Genomic DNA, 24,861 nt, shown 5'->3' on the forward strand with positions numbered 1-24,861 from the left:
CTGCAGCGTGAGCTGTGCTGCGGGGCTCCCATGCGTAGAGGGGAGCCGCGATGGCACCAGACAGGAGAGAAAGCATTGCAGGTGAGCGGGGAGGACGGGAGCCTACCCCGCCTCCCCCAGCATGGCGGTGAAGCCCCGGGCCCCAGGAGGGGGACCCGGGTGACGGAGAAGAGACCTGCTGCTGAGTCCCGGTAAGTGGGGCTCGAGTCTTGTGCTCTTGTGCCTTGAGAGGCTGGTTCGCATTGCTCTTGTGTGTATGTGCCCTTGCATCCGTGGCTGCATGCGTGCACCCCACACAAAGGAAGCATGTGGCATGCTGCAGGTTTCATCCTTCTCATGCCCTCTGTAGCCTGTCACCGAGCCTTGGACGTGGTTCTACCACCAAGTGGAAGGACAGCTGGGGGGAGGGTGGAAGCAACAGGGGTAAAGCTGTGGCCTCTGTGGATGGAGGGCATGCCACCGATGGGCAGAGCGCCTAGGGCGCATATTCGCAGTCCATGTAGGCATGTTCTAAACATGGGCCTGCTGCTGGAGTCCGCGCTTTCATGTGCAGGTGCAGCATGCATATATGTCTGCTGTCAGGTCATGCCACTGAGGTCAAAAGTGGCATGCCTATATCCCTGGCGCTGAGGGCCTCGTCCAGTCACATAAAATTACAGTAAGTCAACCTTACTTGAAAGCAGGGCTGGGGAGGACAGCCCTCCGGAACATATTGAAAACTAGGCTCCACGCACTGCCAATTCTGAGCTTCAGGACCCTTTGGAAACATAGTGTGTCTGGGAACAAGGGATGTCGCCTGTGTCAGTACCGTACAGAATCAGCAGGGCACATTATTTGCTGCTGCCCTGTGTTGTTGGGTCAAAGGCGACTATATCTAAGGTGTCTGTTCTTGCAAAACCAGGTGAGAACGCGCAAAGAGGTTCTAAAGCTCACCTGTACCATCACAAAGCCCACGGCCCTCATACGACTTGGCAAGTTCCAGCAGAAGCAAAAAGTCCATAACTCACAAGGCGAAGCTCACTAAGGACTATGGGAACTTCAAGTGGAGGGGCATCGAACTGGTTACCACAAGATTAGCTACGTATGATGCACCTCTGACTGGCCTGCATGAAGGACAGATTACCTGAAGGGCCTGCACATGGTTGAGAATTTCCACCAAGCTCCTCACAATACTTTTGGCAAAGCCCCTTCTCACCAAATCAGTCCAACACCTCACAGGCGCGCTGGCGCACACCTGCGTGTGTGTGGCTGGGAAACCACCGTTACAACGCAACTAATACAACGCACACCGTTACAACGCACACCATTACAACGCAGGATCCTTTACAACGCATGCCTTTACAACGCATGATATTACATAGCAGATGCTATTACAACGCATGCCTTTACAACGTAAGTATTGGTAAGTATATCATTTTATTTAACCTTTTTTTAATTTCAAATATTTTAAAAAAAATTAAAATAAATTAAAGTAATTTTATATATATAGTTTGGGTTTTGGGGTACAAGGGTATTTTTAGGGTTCAGGGTTGGGTTTGGATTTTGGGGTACAGGGGTATTTTTAGGTTTCAGGGTTGGGTTTGGGTTTTGGGGTACAGGGGTATTTTTAGGGTTCAGGGTTGGGTTAGGGGTACAGGGGTATTAGGTTTCAGGGCTGGGTTTGGGTTTTGGGGTACAGGGGTATTTTTAGGGTTCAGGGTTGGGTTTGGATTTTGGGGTACAGGGGTATTTTTAGGTTTCAGGGTTGGGTATGGGTTTTGGGATACAGGGGTATTTTTAGGGTTCAGGTTTGGGTGTTGGGGTACAGGGGTATTTTTAGGTTTCAGGGCTGGGTTTGGGGTACAGGGGTATTTTTAGGGTTCAGGGTTGGGTTTGGATTTTGGGGTACAGGGGTATTTTTAGGTTTCAGGGTTGGGTTTGGGTTTTGGGGTACAGGGGTATTTTTAGGGTTCAGGGGTAGGTTTGGGTTTTGGGGTACAGGGGTATTTTTAGGTTTCAGGGTTGGGTTTTGGGGTACAGGGGTATTTTTAGGTTTCAGGGTTGGGTTTGGGTTTTTGGGGTACAGGGGTATTTTTAGGTTTCAGGGCTGGGTTTGGGTTTTGGGATACAGGGGTATTTTTAGGTTTCAGGGTTGGGTTTGGGTTTTGGGGTACAGGGGTATTTTTAGGGTTCAGGGTTGGGTTTGGATTTTGGGGTACAGGGGTATTTTTAGGTTTCAGGGTTGGGTTTGGGTTTTGGGGTACAGGGGTATTTTTAGGGTTCAGGTTTGGGTGTTGGGGTACAGGGGTATTTTTAGGTTTCAGGGCTGGGTTTGGGTTTTGGGGTACAGGGGTATTTTTAGGTTTCAGAGTTGGTTTTGGGGTACAGGGGTATTTTTAGGGTTCAGGGTTGGATTTGGGTTTTGGGTTACAGGGGTATTTTTAGGGTTCAGGGGTAGGTTTGGGTTTTGGGGTACAGGGGTATTTTTAGGTTTCAGGGTTGGTTTTGGGGTACAGGGGTATTTTTAGAGTTTTGAGGAACTGGGGTATTTTTAGGGTTCAGTTTTAAAATAAATAATTTAAATTAATTAAAAAAAATAATTTTAATAAAATTAAATTTTGTAATACTTCTTCATTAATAATAGTTCAAAATATATATATATGTACAAAATAATTATTTAAAAATAATTTAATTTATTAAATTAAATTTTAATTAATTACATTTTTTAATTTAATAATATACTTACCTATACTTACGTTGTAAAGGCATGCGTTGTAATAGCATCTGCTATGTAATGTCATGCGTTGTAAAGGTATGTGTTGTAAATGCTTCTGCGTTGTAATAAATGGGTTGTAACGGTGTGCGTTGTAAAAGTTAGCGGTGTAACGTCATACATCCGTGTGGCTATGTGTGTGTGGCTGGCTCTGTGTGTGTCTCTGTGTGTGTGTGTGTGTGTGTGTGTGTGTGTGTGTGTGGCTCTGTGTGTGTGGCCCTGTGTGTGTGGCTCTGTGTGTGTGTGTGTGGCTCTGTGTGTGTGTGTGTGGCTCTCTCTGTGTGTGTGGCTCTCTTTGTGTGTGTGGCTCTGTGTGTGTGTGTGGCTCTGTGTGTATGTGGGTGTGCCTCTGTGTGTGGGTGTGGCTCTGTGTGTGTGTGTGTGGCTCTGTGTGTTTTTGAAACATAAATAAAACGTGATATTTACAATGTCAATAGCTCAAACTCGCGTAAATACGTGAGATTTGCGAGAGATTAAGCTATTGGCATTGTAAATGACAATGCCATTTATTTATCTGTTTTGAAAACCAAAACATAAATAAAAATGTTGTCATTTGCAATGCCAAAAGCTCAAACTTTTGCAAAGGCGAAACCGTTGCATTGTAAATGCTTGTTTGAGAAAGGGCAAGGGGTTTCAAGTACTTCCTTTCCCTTATGCAAATGGTTTACTCCCTTCTTTGATGTCTCGGTTACTTTCAAGTGTTTTGCTACCTGATAAAACACTGGTACATAGCATGCCTTTCGCAATTAGATTTTATGAGGCAGAAAAAATATTCTGACTCCTAAATTGGATTAGTACACCTGAAAAGTGTTTTTACGTTTGGAAAAGCCTAATTGGAGTGTTTAAGACTATAAAAATGCTTAGTGCATATATATTTTTTTTTTACCACATATTAAATCAATAAAGAGCACGAGTGTATGAACTTCTTTCTTTCTCCCTCTATAAAACCACATATAGATACTACTTTAAGCTACCTATTCATATCTTCACACCGTAGGTTTCATTAGATTTAGGCATATTACGTATATCAGGTCCTCCACTATCTAAGAACGTCCCGCCCGAGCCTAGATAGAGCATCAGGGGTATCACAAACCGGATCCCTTCCGGTTGGATAATCAAGAGTTCCTCAGGGGTGGGGGGGAGGTGATCATGAGGGAAGGGGTTAGGGGAATAAAAAATAAAATGTTTCTCATTTCTAAAATGGTGGTCGATAATTGCATAAATAAAGAATGGGCGAATTTTGCTTATTTTAGCAATATCAAGGGGAATGTATTGGCAGGACTCTCAATAAGTATCAGTAGATATGCCAAGTATGAGCACCATTAAGATTCTCTCCGGGAATGTTAATGGCCTGCACACCAAACCTAGAGCTAGCACAATAGTACAATATATTCGAGATTTTGGTGCCCAGGTCATTATTCTCCAGGAGGCACACCTGGTTGAAGCTGAAATATTAGACTTGGTAAAAAAGAATAGATGGATAGACTTAACAGTCTCTACTTCTCAGACAATTAATACAAGAGGGGTTGTCATTCTATTTAAAAAAACCATCACTACAAAACTCTTGAAACAAAGGGTCGATCCTCATGGTAGATGGGCAATCGCGACTGTTATGATTGGGGGGTCAAGCATTACACTGGTAGGCTATTATGGGCCTAATTGCGATGACCCATCTGTCCTGGCCACGTTGTTCTCCGAGCTGTTACATTTCCCAGAACCTATGATAATAGCGGGAGATTTTAACATTGTGCTTGATCCGAAGTTGGACAAGTCTACTTCTACCAGACAACAGTTACATTCAAAATCTAGAGATCTTCTAATTAAAAACATGCATCAATATGGATGTATTGATATTTGGAGGGTAAGGTCGGGTCTGAAATCCGGCTTTTCTTTTAGAAACTATAAGTACCGTCATAGATCAAGGATCGATTTTATATTGGTTAACAAGTGCTTGGAAAGGTCAGTAAGGGATATAACTTATTTACCATCACACCTGTCCGACCATTCGGCAGTACTTTTAGACCTTGAACTAAAATCCCAAAACGCGACATGGTCATGGACAATCGACATATCCTTTCTTACATCCCCTGAGGATCTGGACTATGTTAAGGTCGAGACGCAAGAATTTTTTATAACTAACATTGGCTCGGCGTCATCCAGTTTAATATGGGATGCATTTAAATGCTCTTTGAGAGGAATCGTCAAGAATAAAACTTCGTATCGTAAGAAACAATATATTCAAGAGGTTACACTGATAGAGGCCAATATACTAAAATCTCAATTAGATTTAGAAAACTCAAACAATTGTTCAGACTACGTTATACAGACTAAACAGGAGGAGCTTACGAAACTTAAAGGACAAATGGCTTCTCTATTAAACCAGCGTATTCTGCAGAGGTGGGAAGCTAGTAAACTAGCTAATTTTGAATTCGGTGAAGGGGCAGGCAAACTATTAGCCTGGAAGTCCAGAACAGACCAAACACGTAATAATATTGCCTCTATAATAACGGATTCTGGTACAGCATCTTCAGACCTAGAAATAAGGTCAGCTTTTAAAGATTTTTTCCAGGCTATCTACAGGGAGGTCAATAACATCACCCCTATTGATGTAGAAAACTGGCTTAACAAAATCACCCTACTGGCACTCTCTAAAGAACAGGCGAACCTATTAGACCACCCAATTATGGTAGAGGAGGTATCATCTGCCATATTAAATAGTAAACCTGGGAAGGCGGCAGGCCCAGATGGTCTTCCGGTAGAGATCTATAAATATGTTGTAGTCAATATCGCTCCTTTTCTTACCAAGTTATTTAACCTGATACTGGTAGAAGGCGACTTGGCCCCTCCATCATGAAGCAAAGCTTCCATTAGGCTAATTTTGAAACCAGGCAAAGTAGCTACGGCCTGTGGCTCATATCGCCCAATTTCAGTCCTCAACGCTGACTATAAGATTTTTGCGTTTATACTAGCCAAACGAATGGGACCGGTAGCTCCCTTAATCTTACATCCTAACCAAAAGGGTTTCGTTAAGGGTCGCCAACTCTACGAGTTAATTTACGACCTAATAGGTGCAATTGACATGGCAACTAATTCATCACTGCCCTTGGCCATTCTTACCTTAGACGCTGCCAAGGCCTTCGACAGGGTTAATTGGAAATACCTGTCGGGGGCCTTGGAAAAATTCGGAGTGGGCCGAGCTTTTCGTAGAGCGGTGGAGCTATTATACCACAAACCTTCAGCCTCGGTCTTGGTTAACGGTGGACTGTCGGAACCTTTTACTATCACAAGAGGCACCCGGCAGGGTTGTCCGCTTTCGCCCCTACTTTTTGATATCTATATGGAGCCATTCGCCCAGTTGATTCGTGAAGAAAACAATATCGCTCCATTTAGTCACAGAGATTGGGAAAAAAAGTATCTCTATACGCTGATGATCTCATGATCTTAACATCTGATATCAACACAGCATTTCCATCAGTTATAAATCTGGCACAAAAATTCGGCAAAATTTCCAGCTATGAAATTAATGCCACAAAAACTGAGATTATGGCATGGAACAGCATTAATACGACACTCCCAGTACAACCCTGTGACAGTATGAGATCTTTAGGTATTAAAATCTTAAAAGATATCAACCAGATCGCCCACATAAATTTTACTCAGGTAGCCAAAGACTGCAGGAACTTAATGAATTCTTGGAGACATCTTCCATTGACGCTCTTAGGCAGAGATGTCATGATGTCCATTTTACCTAAGTTGACCTTTATTTTCAACAGTTTACCACTTTATTTTGAGAAGAAAACGATAGCAAAGATGCAAAGTGACATCACTTCATTTATATGGAGGAACAAGACAGCAAGAATCTCTTGGAATAAACTAAGGCGTCGTAGGGAGAAGGGGGGTTTGGCTGGCCCTGGTATTCAAATCTATGCCTGGGCATTTCAGCTGACGCATGCCCGAATCTTATTCAAAACTCCAACTGATCAGGGTATCGGCCTTATGTTTTCAACACTACTAAAATGTGAAGGTTTAAATCAGACGGGATTCTTATTCAAGTTTGGAGATCCCAAATTTTTTAAGAAGATTAAGTTGAAGATACTACAGGGTCTAGCAAGAACCTAGTATAACCTTAGAACTATTACCAAAATAGGCTACTATTCTAACGGTTCTCCTATATGGGATCTTCCGGCTCCACCTGAGTGGACTAAAGATGCATTGATAAGCCCGCTAAAAGAAGCTGGGATTTTAACTTGGGGAGATCTCTTTTTTGAATGGGAAATGCTCTCCTGGGAACATCTAGTGAGAAAGGTAGGCCCCAACCTATCAAGACTTAAATTTCTCCAGATCTCTAGTTGGGCGACAGCACAAAAATCAGACCCCACTCGGCAACCAATACGATCACTGGGTGGTAATAGTCCACTAGAATTTTCCTTACTTGACAATGCCCTAAAAACCAAAGAGGTTTCCTACTTTTACAACCTAATCTTAGAGGAAACAGACGGAATATTCCACCTTCCAGATCATCTTTGGGGTCTTCTACTCCCAACAATAAACGTGAATGAATTATGGGAGATGTCCTTCACTGTGCTATGGGACATTGTTAAACCAGCGTGGCTGCGAAGAAACCACTTTTTTACCCTTCACAGGGCTTATTATTCTCCTCAGAGGTTGTCCAAATTTTCATCCGGTACACCAGTAGCTTGCCCCCGGTGTGGTCAAGTTGAAGCCTCTGACGCACATATATTTCACGATTGCCCACATTTAACGTCTTATTGGCAATCAATAAGCAACAAACTAACATCTTCTACAGGCACCACTGTGAATATAGATCTAGGCCTGGTAATTTTTGGAGTAAAGGACAAAAAACGCAGTGCAAATAATAACCTTTTGTTCTACTCAATTTTGGCGGCTCGACGTGAAATTTGTAGGAGTTGGAAAGAGGCCTCTCCCCAGACACTACAAGACTAGAGTTCCTCCATGCTTTCTATATCGAAACTGGATCTTTCCAGAGGAGGCAAACCAGAAAAAAGAGCTTTTTGGTTGAAACTCGATTGGTCTCAATAATTAGAAACTGGGGTTTTTTTTGTTTTTTTTTCCCCAGTTCCAATGATTACGAAGCCATGTCGTACTCCTTTCGCTTATTCACGTCTGTCCTTCATATTCAAGGTCAATTTGTGGTATAGGCAGTGGTGTAATTTGGCTAATGGCAAGTTCCATCTCAAGAGTACAAAAGGGTTTGTGACTTAGTGGGAAGCTAACCTAGCTGTAGGGTTATGGTGCTCCTTCATAACGATTGACCCCTACCAGTCCTGCACTGAGACAGCATGTTGGTCTTCCAAGTCACACTTTTTCGAGCCCACGGTACTGATGGGTCAGCCATGGTTGAGATGAGGAACAAAAAAAAAATGCTTAGTACATCTGTACCTTGTTTCTTATCTTGCTACTTTCGATGCTCGCCCATGCTGCAATAAATGATTTGTTGAGTGAGTTGCACTGTTATGACGTTATCATTGTAACTATGCGACATCTGAATTCTTACTAACTAGCTTGTTGAGTAATTTGCTCATATGCTATAAATGTTGTCTGTTAACATGTGGAAAATGTAGTAACATATTGCGATTAAAGAGCATTCTGTATATCCGTAGGTTATTTCCCATGCATGTGGAAGAATTCTTTACAATGGCTGATAGTATCCAGTGCATGACCTTGGGCCACTGCCCCATCTCTCTCCTTAGTGGACCCTATAAAACATTTGCTCTAATACTTTAAACAAAGAACTTTGGTGGAGCCCTTTACTGTTGCTCCAGGGTAGGCTTATATTGCATCTATTTAGGTTGCCTGTATGCCATACCTTTAAGCATGACATGGTTGACAATTCTGCTTCTCCTGAATAAACCCTGTTTTTTGCTTTCAGCATCCCTGTCTATAACCAGCACACTCCTGTGTAGTTTTATTGGCACATGGGTAAATCATAAATCACTAGGCATCAGGGGTATTATAGCTAGTCCAGAAACAGAGGTTCCCAATACACTAATGAAGAACAGCCGATAACAAATGCAAATGGAATACAACTATAACATGTAAAACAGAGAATGTATTACAACGCTATGGCTGCCAGCGAATAAAACATGCTCGGTGCTCTCCTAAATGTGATACACTTGTGAGACAAGCAATCATAATGCATATCAAATATAAATGCCCATGTTAGTATATGAAACAAAAATGTTAAGGGTCCACGCCACAGTCGATGTTTCAGGTCCGCGCCATAGTTTGTTTGAATCCTATTCGAGATATCCGATCATCATGAGGACTCTGAATGCTGGGACCCGATGGTAGAGCAGATGTCAGGGAGTTGGTTGGCTCTGCGTTCAATTAAATGGGGTCACGAGTAAAAAAAAACAGTCCCATGATAATGCCACCATGTGCAAAATGCATCCGGGATGTGTGCGCTCCGTGACTGTGCCATTAAAATTGTAGTGAGCACCATTTGAGCAGCGCATGGCAGTGAGATGAGCACAGTTAACAGAATAGTTTCCTGTTCATAGCCTTATGTAGGCGTCACAGACAGAAGACGTCTGTCTGGTTCACGATCTCAATGGGAGTGTGGTGTTGTCGTGTCATGCCTGGAATCAGGAACACTGCTGTGTTCCGGATTCCATGGTTACGACCCAGGCTTCACGTATTGACTGACTTTCTCTGCTTATCAATAAATCTTCTTCAATCTGCATTCCTGTCCTTGAAATCATCTTTATTATACTGGCGACGATTGGGCAAGAACTTTTAAACAAGCCTGGAGTCCCTACCTGCATCGTTGCTTTTCGTCAGATGCGGAGGATCACGAACTGTCAAGGAGGGCTGTCGGAGCTGTCTGCGCGGTGTCACGGACCGTAGCGGGATCAAACAGGTGAAACCGCCACAGTTTTGTACCCATCTATGACGGATATTTATAATTTTGGGCATTTTCAAGAATCGAATCTTGGTAGATTGAAACTACGCAAGTCTGGTAGTTCGAGCCTGTGCGCATGCGCGTGACGTCACAACGTTTTCTTCACACATTTTGACGCACGGCGGCCATCTTTTGGGACAAAATTGAATGAAAGGCAATGAGAATGTGCTAACATCGCGTATTAGTCTTTCATCAATCGTTTTGAAATTTTGGATTTGGCATTAACTCTTGGATTTGGTTTTAACTCTGCGAGAAAGTTGGATTTGGTTTTAACTCTGCGAGAAAGTTTGATTTTGCCTCACAATATATATAAAAAAAATATATATATATAAAGCAAAACGACCTTATTCAATAAGGAACACAATTCATCTACCAAATTATTTTATGTTTTTGCTTTATCAAAATGGAAAGTTTCTCAGCTCCACCTCCATTTCTACCAAATCCAGGTGAACCTATCCTTGAATGGTAAAGATGGAAAGAAGGTTTTTATGCTTACATTGAAGCTATTGGTGGAGATGACTACACCGATAAACGGAAACTTGCCATTTTAAAACACTGTTTAGGTGCTGAAGGAAGACATGTCTTAAGTCATTTACCTTTATCTCCAGGTAGTGTAACATCTTCTGAAGAAGCGATAGATGTTTTCGAGGAAGCGATCAAACAGTTGGATAAACAATATATTAAGAAAGTTAACGTTGTAGTTGCCCGTCATAAATTCTTGAGTAGAGGTCAATTCCAAGTGAATCTGTTGACTCATTTATGAATGACTTGAGAGTTTTGGCATCTAAGTGCAATTATTCAACCTTTCATGATCAAATGTTGCGTGATCAAATGGTCCACAAAATTGCTGATGTCAAGCTTCAAGGAAAACTTTTAGACACTGAGGATCTGACTTTAGACAAAGCATTAGATATCGCACATCGTTTTGAGAACATGAAACTTGGGGTGAAGGAACTTGCAGAAAGAAATATTGCTGAGGTCAATGTTGTAAAGAAATCTAATTTTGAGGAAAGATCTTCATTTAGAAACAGAAACCAACCATTCCAAGAGAGGAGAGAATTTGCATGTTTTAAATGTGGTAGTCCGGATCACCTAGCAAATGACAGAAAATGTCCTGCAATTGGTCAAGTGTGCAGATATTGCAAATTGAAAGGTCATTATAGTAAAATGTGTAAGAATAAGAACAAGTTTAAAAGTAAGGGTTTTATTCAAAAAAGAAGTTCAGATGAGCATGTTAATGAAATTGGTGACGATTACTTAGAAGAAGAATTTCTTTTTGCGGTGTATTAAGTTAATGCATGTGATAAAGAGTCTCCTTACTGCACTGTGAATGTTGGAGGAAAGGATATCAATGTTATGGCAGATTCTGGGGCAAAACGTACTCTCATTGGCGAAGAATGGGTAAAAGAATTTCCGGGTTTAAAATTATCTCCTCCAGACATAAAGTTGCTTGGGTATGGGAAGAAACCCATTGAAATTCTTGGGTTTTTTACGACATCCCTGAGTTTCAAGGGTAAAACCAGTAATTCCAAGGTTTATGTGGCTAAAGATGGCTCTTGTTTATTGGGATGGCCTCAACAGAGGGACTTAATGATAAAATTGGATCCCAATCATCCTGAACAAGTGCTTGGATATTCTGACCTGGTCATGAGTGTAGAGTCTAATCTCGGTTCTGAGTGTGAAAAGAAATTTCCTTCTGTTTTTTCTACATCTGCATTAGGTCTTTTAAAAAACTTTGAACATAAAATCATTCTTAGAGAAGATGCTGTACCAAAAGTCCATAAAGTTAGGAATGTCCCTTTACATTTAAGAGATGCTGTAAAATCTGAACTCAAAAGATTATGTGATTTAGATGTCATTGAGGAGATAGAATCTTCTGTTTGGTTATCCCCAGTCGTTGTCGCTCACAAGCCCAACGGCAAAGTGAGACTTTGTGTGGATTTAAGAGATTTAAACGGGAACGTATGGGTGGATAGACATCCGTTGCCTAATATTAATGAAATGTTCACTAAATTGAAGGGGGCATCCATTTTTTCTACTTTAGACCTGTCTAATGCTTATCACCAGATAGCGTTACACAAGGATAGTAAGCATTTGACATCTTTCATCACTTCAGAAGGTGCTTTCAGGTACAAAAGGATGACTTTTGGTCTGATATCAGCATCTTCTGTCTTTCAAAGGGTGATGCACAACCTTTTTAAGGATTTTGATAATGTCTTGTACTTCCAAGACGACATTTTGATCTTTGCATCCAATCCATCTGATCATTCTGAAAATTTTGTTTTAAGTATAATTTTGTATAAAGTGTGTTGCAAGATAGTGGTCTTACACTTACAAAGGAAAAATGTTAATTTGGTGTGTCTTCTGTTGACTATTTGGGACATACTATTAGTAAGGAAGGCATTTCCCTGAAAATGAATTTAGTCAAGGCCATTGAATTAGCTCCAGACCCTGTGAATAAAGATCAGCTCAGATCTTTCTTGGGGCTTGCCGAATATTATTCCAAATTCATTCCCCTGTTCTCTGATAAGACCACAAGCATCAGGAACTTGATGAAAATAAATGTTCAATTTCTTTGGGCTGAAAATTGCAAAAAAGAGTTCATGTTGTTGAAACAAAACATTGCATCTGCACCTGCTTTAGCAACGTTTAATACTGCACATTGTTCATTTATCATCACTGATGCAAGTAATGTAGGTATTGGTGCAGTTTTAATGCAGCGTCAAAAGGGTCAATTGGTAACAATTGGATTCGCATCAAGACCTTTAAGGAATGCTGAGTGCAAATATTCTACTTTAGAAAAGGAAGCTCTTGCTTGCTGGTGGGGTATAGAGTATTTCCGCAAGTATGTGTACGGTACTGTTTTTAAGCTCTGGTCTGACCATCGTCCTTTAGTGGATTTATTTACTACGAAAGGTTGTGGAAAAGCGACTTCAAGGATTGCTAGATGGCAATACAAGCTTCAGGATTTTCATTTTAAAGTGGAGTATATCCCTGGTATTAGGAATGTGCTAGCTGACTGTTTATCTAGATTGCCTATTCCTGATGACAATATTGTTGAAGAAGACAAGGATGATGATAATGTTGTGTCAATTTGTGAAATCTCCAAAGGTTGTGTTGATGAGGATGCATGGAAATTGGCGTGTTGTAATGACTCTGTTTTTAGTGATATTTGTAATTTTGTAAAAACCCAGTGGCCACGCAAAGTTTTGTTGTCTGAGATTCTTCCTTTCTTTCACGTTGCTCAAGAGTTGTCGGTGGTTGAAGGAGTATTGTTTAGGGGTCTGCAATTAGTGGTGCCTCGTGAATTACAACCTAAGATTTTAGAAATGGCTCATGAAGGGCATCCTGGAATGACATCTATGAAAAGGAGGATTAGAAGTGAATTCTGGTGGCCAGCAATGGATAAGTGCATAGAACGGCACGTCAGAGACTGTTTGGATTGCTGTTTGAGTGACAAGTCTCAAAAGCATATTTCATATGAACGGTTTCCCATTTCTAGACCTTCACGGGTTTGGGAGAGTGTATCATTGGATATTGCTGGTCCTTTGTCATTCAACAAGAGTGTGATGTATGCAATAATTTTGATAGATAAGTTGTCTCAGTGGCCTGAGGTAAAAATGGTTTCTAACATAACATCTAGTGTGGTGATCAAGTTTTTAAATGAAGTGTTTGAATGGGAGAGTTTTCCAGAATCTATTACAACTGACAATGGTGTGCAATTTGTATCCCAGGAGATGAGGGAGTTTTTGGGGCGTCAATGGTATTAAACATAAACGTGTATCGGTTTATTATCCCAAAAGTAATGGCATTGTTGAGAGGTGGATCAGGGTGTTTAAGGAAGGCCTTCAATTAGCCTTGCAGAATGGTAGCAATTGTAAACAAACCATTAGTGAAGTCCTATGGTGTTACAGAAACACACCTAGAAGTATGGGTGATCTGTCTCCTTTTGAGAACATGAGAGGGAGGAGGAGTGGCTCCAACATGAGTCAACCTTGGATGAGAATGCTTGGTACAGGTAGGGCCGTTGAGGTTGATCGTGCTCTATGTAGTGATTCTTCCCAGTTCTGTGTCAATGATTGGGTCCGTGTCAAGAAGTGTAGAAATGTCAAGTCTGGTGAGTCACGGTATTCTAGTCCTTTGATGGTCACGCGTGTTGGAAGACAGGTTGTTGAACTTTCAGATGGTAACGTGTGGAGTTTGTCTAAAGTGGTAAAGGTTCCTAGGTGGTTGTGGCCCAAGGATGTGTCCCCAGAGTCTAGAGTTCCGTCCGGCTTGAGGTCTTCCAATGGTGCTAGCAATTGGAGGAAATTCGCTGGTTCTACAACCCTCCACAGTTTTCCTGAAAACAAGTCTTCCTGTTCTTCTGATGACTATGTGCATGTCCAACGAGCACAGAGGAAGTGTCATGTTCCTGTGTGGTCTAAAGACTATCATCTTTATAGGTGATCTGATTTGTGTATTATGTAATTTGTTCTCCAGTTATTCATACTTATGACTTTTCTTTTCAGAATTCATATTGTATATTGTTTGTTCTTGTTCTTTATCTATTGTTTATGTTGCTTTATTTTCCCTTACGAAGGGGAATGTGTGGTGTTGTCGTGTCATGCCTGGAATCAGGAACACTGCTGTGTTCCGGATTCCATGGATGACAGTTACGACCCAGGCTTCACGTATTGACTGACTTTCTCTGCTTATCAATAAATCTTCTTCAATCTGCATTCCTGTCCTTGGAATCATCTTTATTATAGGGAGCTTTAGACCTTCAACTAGATTTGGTGCTTTAGACATTCAACTGGCATGTTTAACTTTTCTTTTGCAGATGTTTGACTGGATTACGCATAACAAAGGTTTGTTTCTGACAAGTTACACAGAGATTGGCACAAGTCACAACCATGCGATGGAACTTCAGGCACAACACAACCACTTTGCCATGAATTGCATGGTAAGTCATTACAAAGCTTTTCCCATGAAATGCATCCCCTAGAATTGTCTTCGGTGTGAAAAATACTTTTAAAGATATGTTTGGTCTTATTATTCAAATTCCATAAAGTTTTATATTAATTAATCAAAGGTCTTTTCATGAACCAACACAATATCTCTTTATTCTTGATTTATTTAGTTCCCTAATTATTCTCTTCAGAATGACAAGTCTGTTCTCTCTATCTTCTCTCAGCAAATTCTGTGTACCTTTAGCGCAAGCTTTGCCATCCATAATGTCTACAGGAAAATGTCAAAATATGTCCATTGTTTTTATTTTCATATTTTCGAAAATGTATACCGCTTTGCTAGTCAAAGGAGATGTTCTCTCTTTATTTTGGAAGACTTGTAGTATGGCACATGAGCATCTTAAATGTTGAGGAAGGGCATTCCATAAATTGCACGTAGGGCTACAAAGATTCAATCTTTAAAGGTATGTGGCCGCAGTGCTGTTGTAATACAAAGTCCATTAGCCGAAGTTTATATTCTATAGATGGTTTATTTAAACATAGTTACAAGGTAAGTTCCAGGTAAGTAGTAGATGATAACAGGTTGCAGATAGCCGATAGCCCCACCAGGAGCAGCCTCCCCGATGCTCAGCCTGCACACTCCAATTGACACTCAGCACATCACCAGGCACTCATGCATTCTATGACATCACCAAGCATTCGCAATCCATTCATCACTAAGCACTCATCCTGGCTGAGCAGTAGGGAAGAGATGTAGCTAAGGAAAAGAAATGGCAATATATAAGTCACAACATATCCCCTTTCCTTATGGAAACTGTATAAAAATTATGCAAAGAACAGAAACATGCATATAATCCAAAAGGAAGAAAATAGAAGATAAAGATACATTACCAAATCATTCTATATATTAAATTCACAAATGATTGATGGATTATTCCTAAAGTATACATGCATTGAAATCAAGGAAAAGAATTAGCAGAATATTCCTGATGCCAACGATCACTACTAAAGCAAACAGCACTTCCTGAATCAGTTAAATACATTAAGTTCTACCCAATCCCCCTTCCTTAGGGAACATATTTATACAAGCATACCGAGACCAAAGGGGACGAGACGTAACCCACAACAATCCCTGTACCTCTGACCACACAAGAATCTCAGGGAAACATACTTTGCACAGTAATCAAATACGCACACCTGCAACTCTGTACTAGGGTACTCACCACCCTAGAACACTGTGCTAGGGTACTTACCACCCTACAGCTCTGTACTAGGATACTCACCACCCTACAGCTCTATACTAGGGTAATGACAACCCTGTAACTTTGTACTAGGGTACTCTCCACCCTACAGCTCTGTACTCACAACCCTACAACTCTACACTAGGGTACTCACAACCTTACAACTGTGCACTAAGGTACTCACAACCCCACAACTGTGCACTAAGGTACTCACAACCCCACAACTCTGTTTCAGGGTACTCACACCCCCACAACTCTGCACTAGGGTACTCACAACCCTGCAACTCGGTACTTGGGTACTCACCACCCTACAACTCTATACTAGGGTAATCACAACCCTACAACTACAAACAAGAACACAAAACCTTACCACATGCACACCATTATTAAAAACACAATACCGCAAGCCGGTGAACGAGACTCTAAAATCATTGAAAAAAAGAGTAAATCCAAATCATATTTAGCATAAACGTAATTAGGAAAAACAGAATAACATACACTCCCCATACCATGTAACATAAACAATGATAATGACCTTGGAAACAAGTAAAATAAATGTAATAAAACATCAGCAGCAAACTAGGGCAAATAGGCAGTCACACAAATATTTCAAATTCCCCTAGTGAGTGATCCCTCACCGGAGAAACAAAGCACCACTCCGCTTCCAATCCTAAATATTGTGCAAGAGCGTCATTGTTCCCTTATCTCCTGTTCCTCTGTCAGTTCTGCACCTCCCCATGCTTGTTCAAGTTCACAAATCCTTATCTCAATTAGTAGATGGAATAAAGGCCGCAGCACAACAAAAATCAACCTCCTCATGTTTCCGGTGCTCACACGCCACTTCCTGTATCCTTGGAGCAAGCATTAAACGGACAGATATGTGGTCTAGTTGGTGGTCTAGCAGTCATCACGGTGATGACGCGCTTCCCTCACTGTCCTCGCAACTCCACTAAGCACGAAGGTCCACTGTCGATTGACGCTTGTTGCTGACTCATGCAGAGTGTGTCATAGTGCTCGCAGCGAAGCCTCAGGGTGGAAGCAGGAGAGGACACTTCATGACACGGGGCAGCGGCCCGTGGGCATTTTCACAGATGACAGTGTCGCGGCCATTTGAATCCTGCAAAACCCAACGGTAAAAGGAACGCACTCCATACTACCCACAGCAAGCCAAAGTCAGAGTTAGGATGCCTCCACAGCATTGCAGAATACACTGTTACTAATATTTTCCATAGTACCTTCATCATTAGTTCCACAGCGATCGAGCAGCTGGTTTCTTACAAGAAATGCTGTATATTCACAACACTGCCGGTTCCGTCACAAGAAATGCTGCTGATTGTCTCCAGATACGCGCAGCTGTCTCAACAAATTTCAATGCTGGTCATTCCTCCAAAATTACAGACTGCTGTTTGCTTTAGCTGAGTTATCCAAAATCATAGCTTTAATTCAGAAAGCTCCATGTACACGTATAGTAACTCCCGGTACTTGCACAACTCATTGAAGTCTGTTTCACTAAGACAGGTCACACAAAGAAGTGGGCTAGCTGGGATCAGTTCATTAATGTCAAGAAAGTCAAATGCCACAGGCTGTCCAGGTGATGAGGGTCAGCGGTGGGGCGTTGAGTTTCCTTCAAGATTCAGTTTGCTTAATTCCAGTTTCTTCAGTAGATTCCGTAGTTCTAGTTTCTTCAGCAGGTTCCTTACATTACATAGTTAACAACAGGTAGGCTCTTGTTCAAATCGTCAACAAAATGTAATACAAAGTCCATTAGCCGAAGTGTATATTTTATAGATTGATTATTTAAGCTTAATTACAAGGTAAGTTCCAGGTAAGTAGGTAGATGATAGCCGATCGCCCCACCAGGAGCAGGCTCCCTCCTGCTCAGCCTGCATACTCCTACTGACACTCAGCACATCATCATGCACCCAAGCATTCAGCATTCCATTCATCACCAAGCGCTCATCCTGGCTGAGCGGTAGGGAAGATGTAGGTAAGAAAAAGGAATGGCAACAGTTAACCCACAATCAAACAACAAGAGAGTAAGGGTATAGGTATTCACTCTCTTACCCCTAGTTCTACTATTAATAAACAACAGGAGAGTGGCACGACTAAAAAACACAGAACCTCACAAGGAATTATGTGAGGGACAGACAAAGAACAGTGAAAAATGGTGAAGGCCATACACAGAATGATGGTTAGGAAGAACCCTCACTCACCAACCTGGTGGTGACATGCTTCATCATCAGGTTCCCACTGGAAGGACCTAGCGTCCTCCCAGTGTGCTACAACGCCTGTTTACAGCGGAGCTGGTTCTTGTGTGTGTTTAGGTGATAATAGTAACCCAATTGTGCTCAGTGAAGTGCAAAAAAAGGGGGGAAGAAATAAAAAATGCTAGGTTGTGACTGGTTGTGACGCGGAAAAATAATACCCAGGAGCCTTGACCGAGAGAGTGTAAACTTCGCCCCCAGCATTTGCCGTGGACCCTGGTGCTTGCCTTGCAGCGTCCCCCTCCCGCCGCCGCAACTGACCAAGAGTAGCGGCCGCCGAGCAGAGGGGGGCACACAAAACTACAACTCCCGCCAGGCTTTGCGGCAGGAGACGACAATTCCATCGCGCCAGGCGGCGCATAAAGTCAGCGTCACCCCGGTGGAGCGGGTGACGCGGAAAAATAATACCCAGGAGCCTTGACCGAGAGAGTGTAAACTTCGCCCCCAGCATTTGCCGTGGACCCTGGTGCTTGCCTTGCAGCGTCCCCCTCCCGCCGCCGCAACTGACCAAGAGTAGCGGCCGCCGAGCGGAGGGGGGCACACAAAACTACAACTCCCGCCAGGCTTTGCGGCGGGAGACGACAATTCCATCGCGCCAGGCGGCGCATAAAGACAGCGTCACCCCGGTGGAGCGGGTGACGCGGAAAAATAATACCCAGGAGCCTTGACCGAGAGAGTGAAACTTCGCCCCCAGCATTTGCCGTGGACCCTGGTGCTTGCCTTGCAGCGTCCCCCTCCCGCCGCCGCAACTGACCAAGAGTAGCGGCCGCCGAGCGGAGGGGGGCACACAAAACTACAACTCCCGCCAGGCTTTGCGGCGGAAGACGACAATTCCATCGCGCCAGGCGGCGCATAAAGACAGCGTCACCCCCGCGTCGCGGGAGCGCGCGGGAGCGCCCAGGGCTAAGTCCGGGCAAAGGGCGGGCCCTCGGAGGCCCAAGGAGGACGGGACGGGCTACCCCCCCTTTGATTTTGGCCCAAATCATCCTGCATAAGGTGAGAGACATAATATATTACCTGGCTATCTGTACAGTGTCCAATATCCACGAGCTGAAGGAAAGGCATCTGTTTATTATTGTGGCAATTCAACTGTCTGACCAAGGACAACTAAACTATAGCATGATGAAAGTTAAAAAGACTCCTATTGCTACCAGATCTTCAACCAGGAACAAAGTGGTTCCCATCACACCTCTGCCCACCCTTACTGCAATTGACATCATGCTGCAGAAAACCATCAATGTCGTGGCTGATGCTATTCAAAGTACTGAGAGACGTCTTTTTCTAACTCCCAACTTATGTTTTCCTAATTTATCACTACATAACATCCCTGTTACTAACACACTTGATCTTAGTACTAACTCACAGAACTCACTCTTGATGCAGTCTTTTACTGGTTTGCCTAATACCCAGGCTACAGAGTCCCCCACCCCAGACACAGACACACCAATAATCTGTAACAGTGCAGAAAGTAGCACATTACTCAATCACAGTTTACAGATACACCAAGGTACTCCTTCTTCAACGAAGGATATGCCGTTAACCTTATCATGCGAAGTAATCACAGGAGGATTACCATTCTCAAACACCCCAGTGAGTGAAAAGGACACTCCGAAAATTAAATATAGAAGTCGGCACGGGAAAAAGTTAAAAATTAATAGGAAACAAATCTCACGATCTACTTGTAGACACAAAGCCTCTGTTAAAGATATTTGGTCTACTTTTAGATTAACAAAACAGACAAACAACCTAAATACTTACCAGTCTTTTCCATCAAATAACACATCGGGCAGTGTTCACCGGTCATGCCAAACCGACTTATCATCGTTAGATGATACTATTTTTTTGGACCGTATAGAACACTTAATAAGGTCTCTCTTGTTACCAATAAGAGAAAGAATCATCAAGTTGGAAGAATTGACGGAGAAATCCAACTCTACACATAATAAAAATACAGCATTAATACTGGAAAAAATTGATTCTTTACCAACAAAAGAGGCCTTATCTAAATGCCCACAAAAATTGTCACATAAAAAGACTGCACGACTAAAAAATCTTCCTGATATTGGCAATGCTAAACAGCCACTATCTTTGTCGCTGACAGGTGCTGTCACAGGGACTGTCCTGGATGTTTCCAATACAAATTCCACTGTCCTTAATAATATCAGTGTCCCAGCAGATATTTTAGATACAAACGCCACCCCCGAGTCGCCTCTAGTGGAAAACGACTAGAGCGAATGGGCAGCTGAGGGTCTATGTCCGGACAAACAAACTGTCCAGCATGGATCCTCAAGGCCCCTGGTAGTACAAAAGGTGTCAACAAACGACCCCAATGTAAACCCAACCCAAAAACCGCCTAAAAAACCTATACATACTAATCTCTCGCCAGAGTCTCATCCCTACACAATGGTGATGATAGGTGTTCCTAAATTAGTTGAGGGAAAGACAGAGACATATGGGGAGTTAAAAAATAAGGTGTCTCATTGGTTAACCACCCATAGGCCTCTTCAACCTCACCTAGACGGCCGTATAGCACATGTCAGGAGGGTAGATTGGGTGGGCCACAGATCTACAGAAGGAGACTGCATTATTGTTACATTTAACGACACCAGAGTGGCAAGGTATATTACCAGATGGAGGGACAGTTTCACAAATAGTTTGATCCGTACAAAGGACCTCAGTTATCTTTACCCTTCTAATGGTCCTGGGCCAAACAACAGGTATCCCCATCCCTATGGGGAACAGAGAGGGTCCTATACTCACACTAATCAACACCTACATTGGCAAAATACCGATAAAATCAGCCTCCATGAATTGGGTGATCAATTATATCCAGGCCAGGCTATACCTTGGAATTATAGAACTAGAGATTATTCAACAATGTACCCAGAGAGTAGAGGGAAGGTTTGTATCAGACACACCAACAGGAATACCCCCACTTCCCTAACATAAACAATCAGTATAATGTCCCTATTTCTAATAGATTTCATGCCTTTTATGACCAGTGTGATTTGGAGGGGGTTGACTGACTACCCAAATCACAAACTTCCTGTGCGAACAAGGTCATAGCAGAACGTGAACTGATATTAGACAAAAGTAACAGCATAAAGGGTCCTATTGTTTTTGATACCACCAATTGTCTTCCAACATCTGAGCAAATGGGCATCATCATAGGAACATCAGATAAGTGCTTACCCCCACAAAATAGCTTAGAGCTGTTTATAAATAATGTACAAGTTCTTAGCCACAAATTAATTAATGAAGAACAACAGCACAACGCACTAGTAGAACAGGAAGTTGCCAGACCAGAGCCCATTTTCCAAAAAGCTGCTACAGCTGCAGCTCCAAGTACTGACCTAAACGTTACAAGTCTTATTTCATGGAATACGGCAGGCCTGGCCGATAGAATTTGTGACCCCACCTGGTTGTCCTTTGTTAAACAATATGCAGTGATATGCCTGCAAGAGACCTGGCTGATAGATACAAAATCTGCTCACATCGAGGGATACCAAAGTTTTTTAAATCAGGCTGAACCCTCTAACAGTGGGAGAGCAAAGGGGGGCTTGGCCATTTATATAAGTTTGGCTCTTACCCACCACAAAACCATCCGACACACAGGTAACAGGAATCTACAAGTACTTGAGCTAAAAAGGGGTAAATCCACTCTGACTCTGATTAACTTTTATAATGCATCAAATCAGTCTGGAGAATGTAATCTATTGCCCTTGAGTGACTTTCTGTGCGACAACAGAGATAAACTGTCGAGTAAACTGCTGATTGCTGGTGATTTTAACATACACCCCTGTGGGAATCCTGGAGAGAAACCCATTGGACACTTAGGGTGCAACAGTATAAAAGGATTTCACTTTGACCACTCGCGGCGCGGTACACTGCTAAATAATAGGATGGACAAATATAATCTGGTCGCTGCCATGTCCGAGACACCGGAGCATACACTCTTTCAAGTTCCTACGTTTAAAGGTAACTCAAAAGGTTCATATATAGATCACATTTTACTATCTACTGACCTTGTGAACTTTGCCTCGGACTTTCACATTCAATGGAGTACCCATAGTGATCATAACCCGATCTCTATTAATGTTGGTGGAGGTATCCTGGAATTGCGAAAGAACAGTGATAGCCGTGGAACTATAAAAACTACAAATGGAAAGCGCCAATTAAAATGGACTATGGTGGACAGTGATAATCTATATACAGCGATAAATAACCTCTGCAGTTTGAATCTTGAAACCTGTGTATCATCCACATCATCTCCCGATCAAATTTTGTCTGCTTTTGAGGGGGTCGCTGCGGTAGTGGGGTCTCTATTAACTGTGCCTGTAAGAGGGAGGATTGGAAATAATCCAAAATGGTTTGATCATTCTTGCTCCAAGGCGAATAGAGATTCAAGACAGCCTTAAAAGCTAAACCTAGAGACCCAGCCTGTATTAAAGCCATGCGTGCACAGTATAAAAAATGCCTCGCAACTCGGAAAAGAGAGGTTAAGGCGAGTACCAGGGAGTCTCTTTTAGATCCGAAAATCCTGGGTAATAGTGCCAGGTTCTGGGAAATCATAAATAAGCCATTATTTGATGACCCAAGTAATACGGCACTTGGCACAAACATTCCTGAGGAAGACTGGGTCACTCATTTCAGCGTCATTTTTAAAAGTAATAAGCCCCAGGCATAATACTCTTCTATTACTCCTATGGAGAACTTATTGCACTTTACAGCTAAAGAGATTGAATTAGGTATTCAAGGCCTAACTTGTAACAAGGCCCCGGGGCCTGATGGCCTCCCCCCGGATCTTTTTAAATCCCTGCCATCACTTTGGGTCCCAGTCCTCACCGCAGTAATTAACGCAGCGGCATCGTCTTGCTGCCCATCCTCCATGGGGATTTCTACTATAGTACCTGTTTTCAAAAAAGGTGACCGCAGTAGTCCACTTTGCTATAGACCAATATCTTTAATTAACTCCATAGCAAAAGTGGTAGGGGGTGTAATTTTAAACAGATTAACATCTTGGGCTGATGAAAATAATATAATTTCCCTGATTCAATATGGGTTCAGGCCTGGTCATTCAACGATAACCCAATGCCTGAACCTATACATGATTATAGGGAAATATACTATGGCCAGAGAAGGTACAATCCATATGGCATTTATGGATCTATCGTCAGCTTTTGACTGCGTAGATCGGGGTAGATTATGGGATGTCATGGCTAAAATGGGCATAGAGCAGAACTTGATAAACTTCCTAGCCGATATGCACTCCGATACACGAGCCAATGTCAGATATACTCTAGACCTAAAAGTAACAAGGGAATTTGGAATACATCGTGGTGTTCGCCAAGGGTGTATTCTAGCCCCATTCTTATTTAATCTGTATATTAACGATTTAGAACAATATCTTCTAGACACGGGAGTCGATTACCCCTATGTAGGTCGGAAAGGACTGCCGGTACTGCTTTATGCGGACGACGCAGTCCTGATCTCCAGGGCAGCAGCGGGATTACAAACTCTGCTAAAAGCATTTCATGACTTTATGCAATCTCGGGATTTGAGTATTAACAACTCAAAATCCTACGTCATGAAGGTAGGCCTGGGGTACAAAAAATCAAATACCTTTAATATAAATGGGGAAAAAATTCCTGTGACAAAGACATTCTCCTACCTGGGTGTCCTTTTGAACCACCAGTTGAATTGGGGACCCGCTATACAGAGGAAAATTGGAGAGGTAACAAGGGCAAATGCTGCCATACTAGACTTTGCAAGGAAAATGGGTAATTCACCAGTGGCTGTATTGCTCCAACTTTATAAAGCAAAAAGTATATCCATTGCGTGTTACGGTAGTGAATTATGGGGGTTTACTTCCCATAAAGGCCTGGAAACAACAGAAAATAACTTCCTAAAAAGAGTTCTGAGGGTGCCAAGGGGTACTGGTAACTTTACCGTTCACGAAGAATTAGGTATGTCGTACTTGAGCGACAGTTTAGCCTTAAACCCTGTACTCTGTTGGCTAAACTGCTGGACAAATACTGCAATACCTTTAACCCAAATTTTTTTACAAGAAGCAATAACTTGGGAAAACGGATCCAAAGTTCCCCGGCTTAAATATATTAGAAAGTGCCTAATTGAACTAGAGCGCCCTAATCTTTTTACAAACCCTGAACTCATTAGAAAAACGGATGTTACTTTTGTGAAGAAGTTATTTCTTTCCTCTAGGTACCTAACCCGGGAGGAGGCCAAACTAAAGAAAGACAGTGTACGGAAACATGTACTTGTAAAAACCTCTGTACTTATGGAACCGTACCTGTCATGGCCCCTGACAGGCTATGACGTTTTTTACTCTCGAGGTTCTGGCTAGATTTATTTCATCTTCTACTGGCAGTACCGAGGGGGGCCCATCGGGGACCAGTGTTGCCATCTTGCGGCTGCGACGATAAGTCTCCGCAAGATTTGGCACACTTTTTATTCATCTGCCCTTTTTATTTGATACCGAGGAAATTATACCTAAAACCAATACTCAAAAAGCTGAACTTTGGGGGGGGCGGAGCTTGCTTGCGTCCATGCTGGACGTGTGAGCGCTGAGCTCCTCGCCGAGGCCCCAGCAAAATCCTTCAAAGTTATCCTCAAAGTGCCTAAATAATCGCAGCTGCAGTGGTGCGCTCCCCTGCTCCGCCCGGAGCACCCAGACGGACCGAAATCGGGCTGC

The 24,861-nt window shown here is 42.5% G+C and overlaps 1 protein-coding gene across 1 annotated transcript in view; it reads left to right on the forward strand.

Moving 5' to 3' along the window:
* The window catches only part of TRIO (trio Rho guanine nucleotide exchange factor), a 5,246,815-nt gene that overhangs the window by 703,781 nt on the left and 4,518,173 nt on the right, over nt 1-24,861 (forward strand). Inside the window, exon 6 of the mRNA XM_086965300.1 lies at nt 14,518-14,640. Coding sequence (XP_086821426.1) covers nt 14,518-14,640 — 123 coding nt within the window. The remainder of the gene's footprint in view (nt 1-14,517; nt 14,641-24,861) is intronic.

This window comes from Lissotriton vulgaris, chromosome 4_1 (assembly GCF_964263255.1).
Source record: "Lissotriton vulgaris chromosome 4_1, aLisVul1.2, whole genome shotgun sequence".
Taxonomy (NCBI): Eukaryota; Metazoa; Chordata; class Amphibia; order Caudata; family Salamandridae; genus Lissotriton; species Lissotriton vulgaris.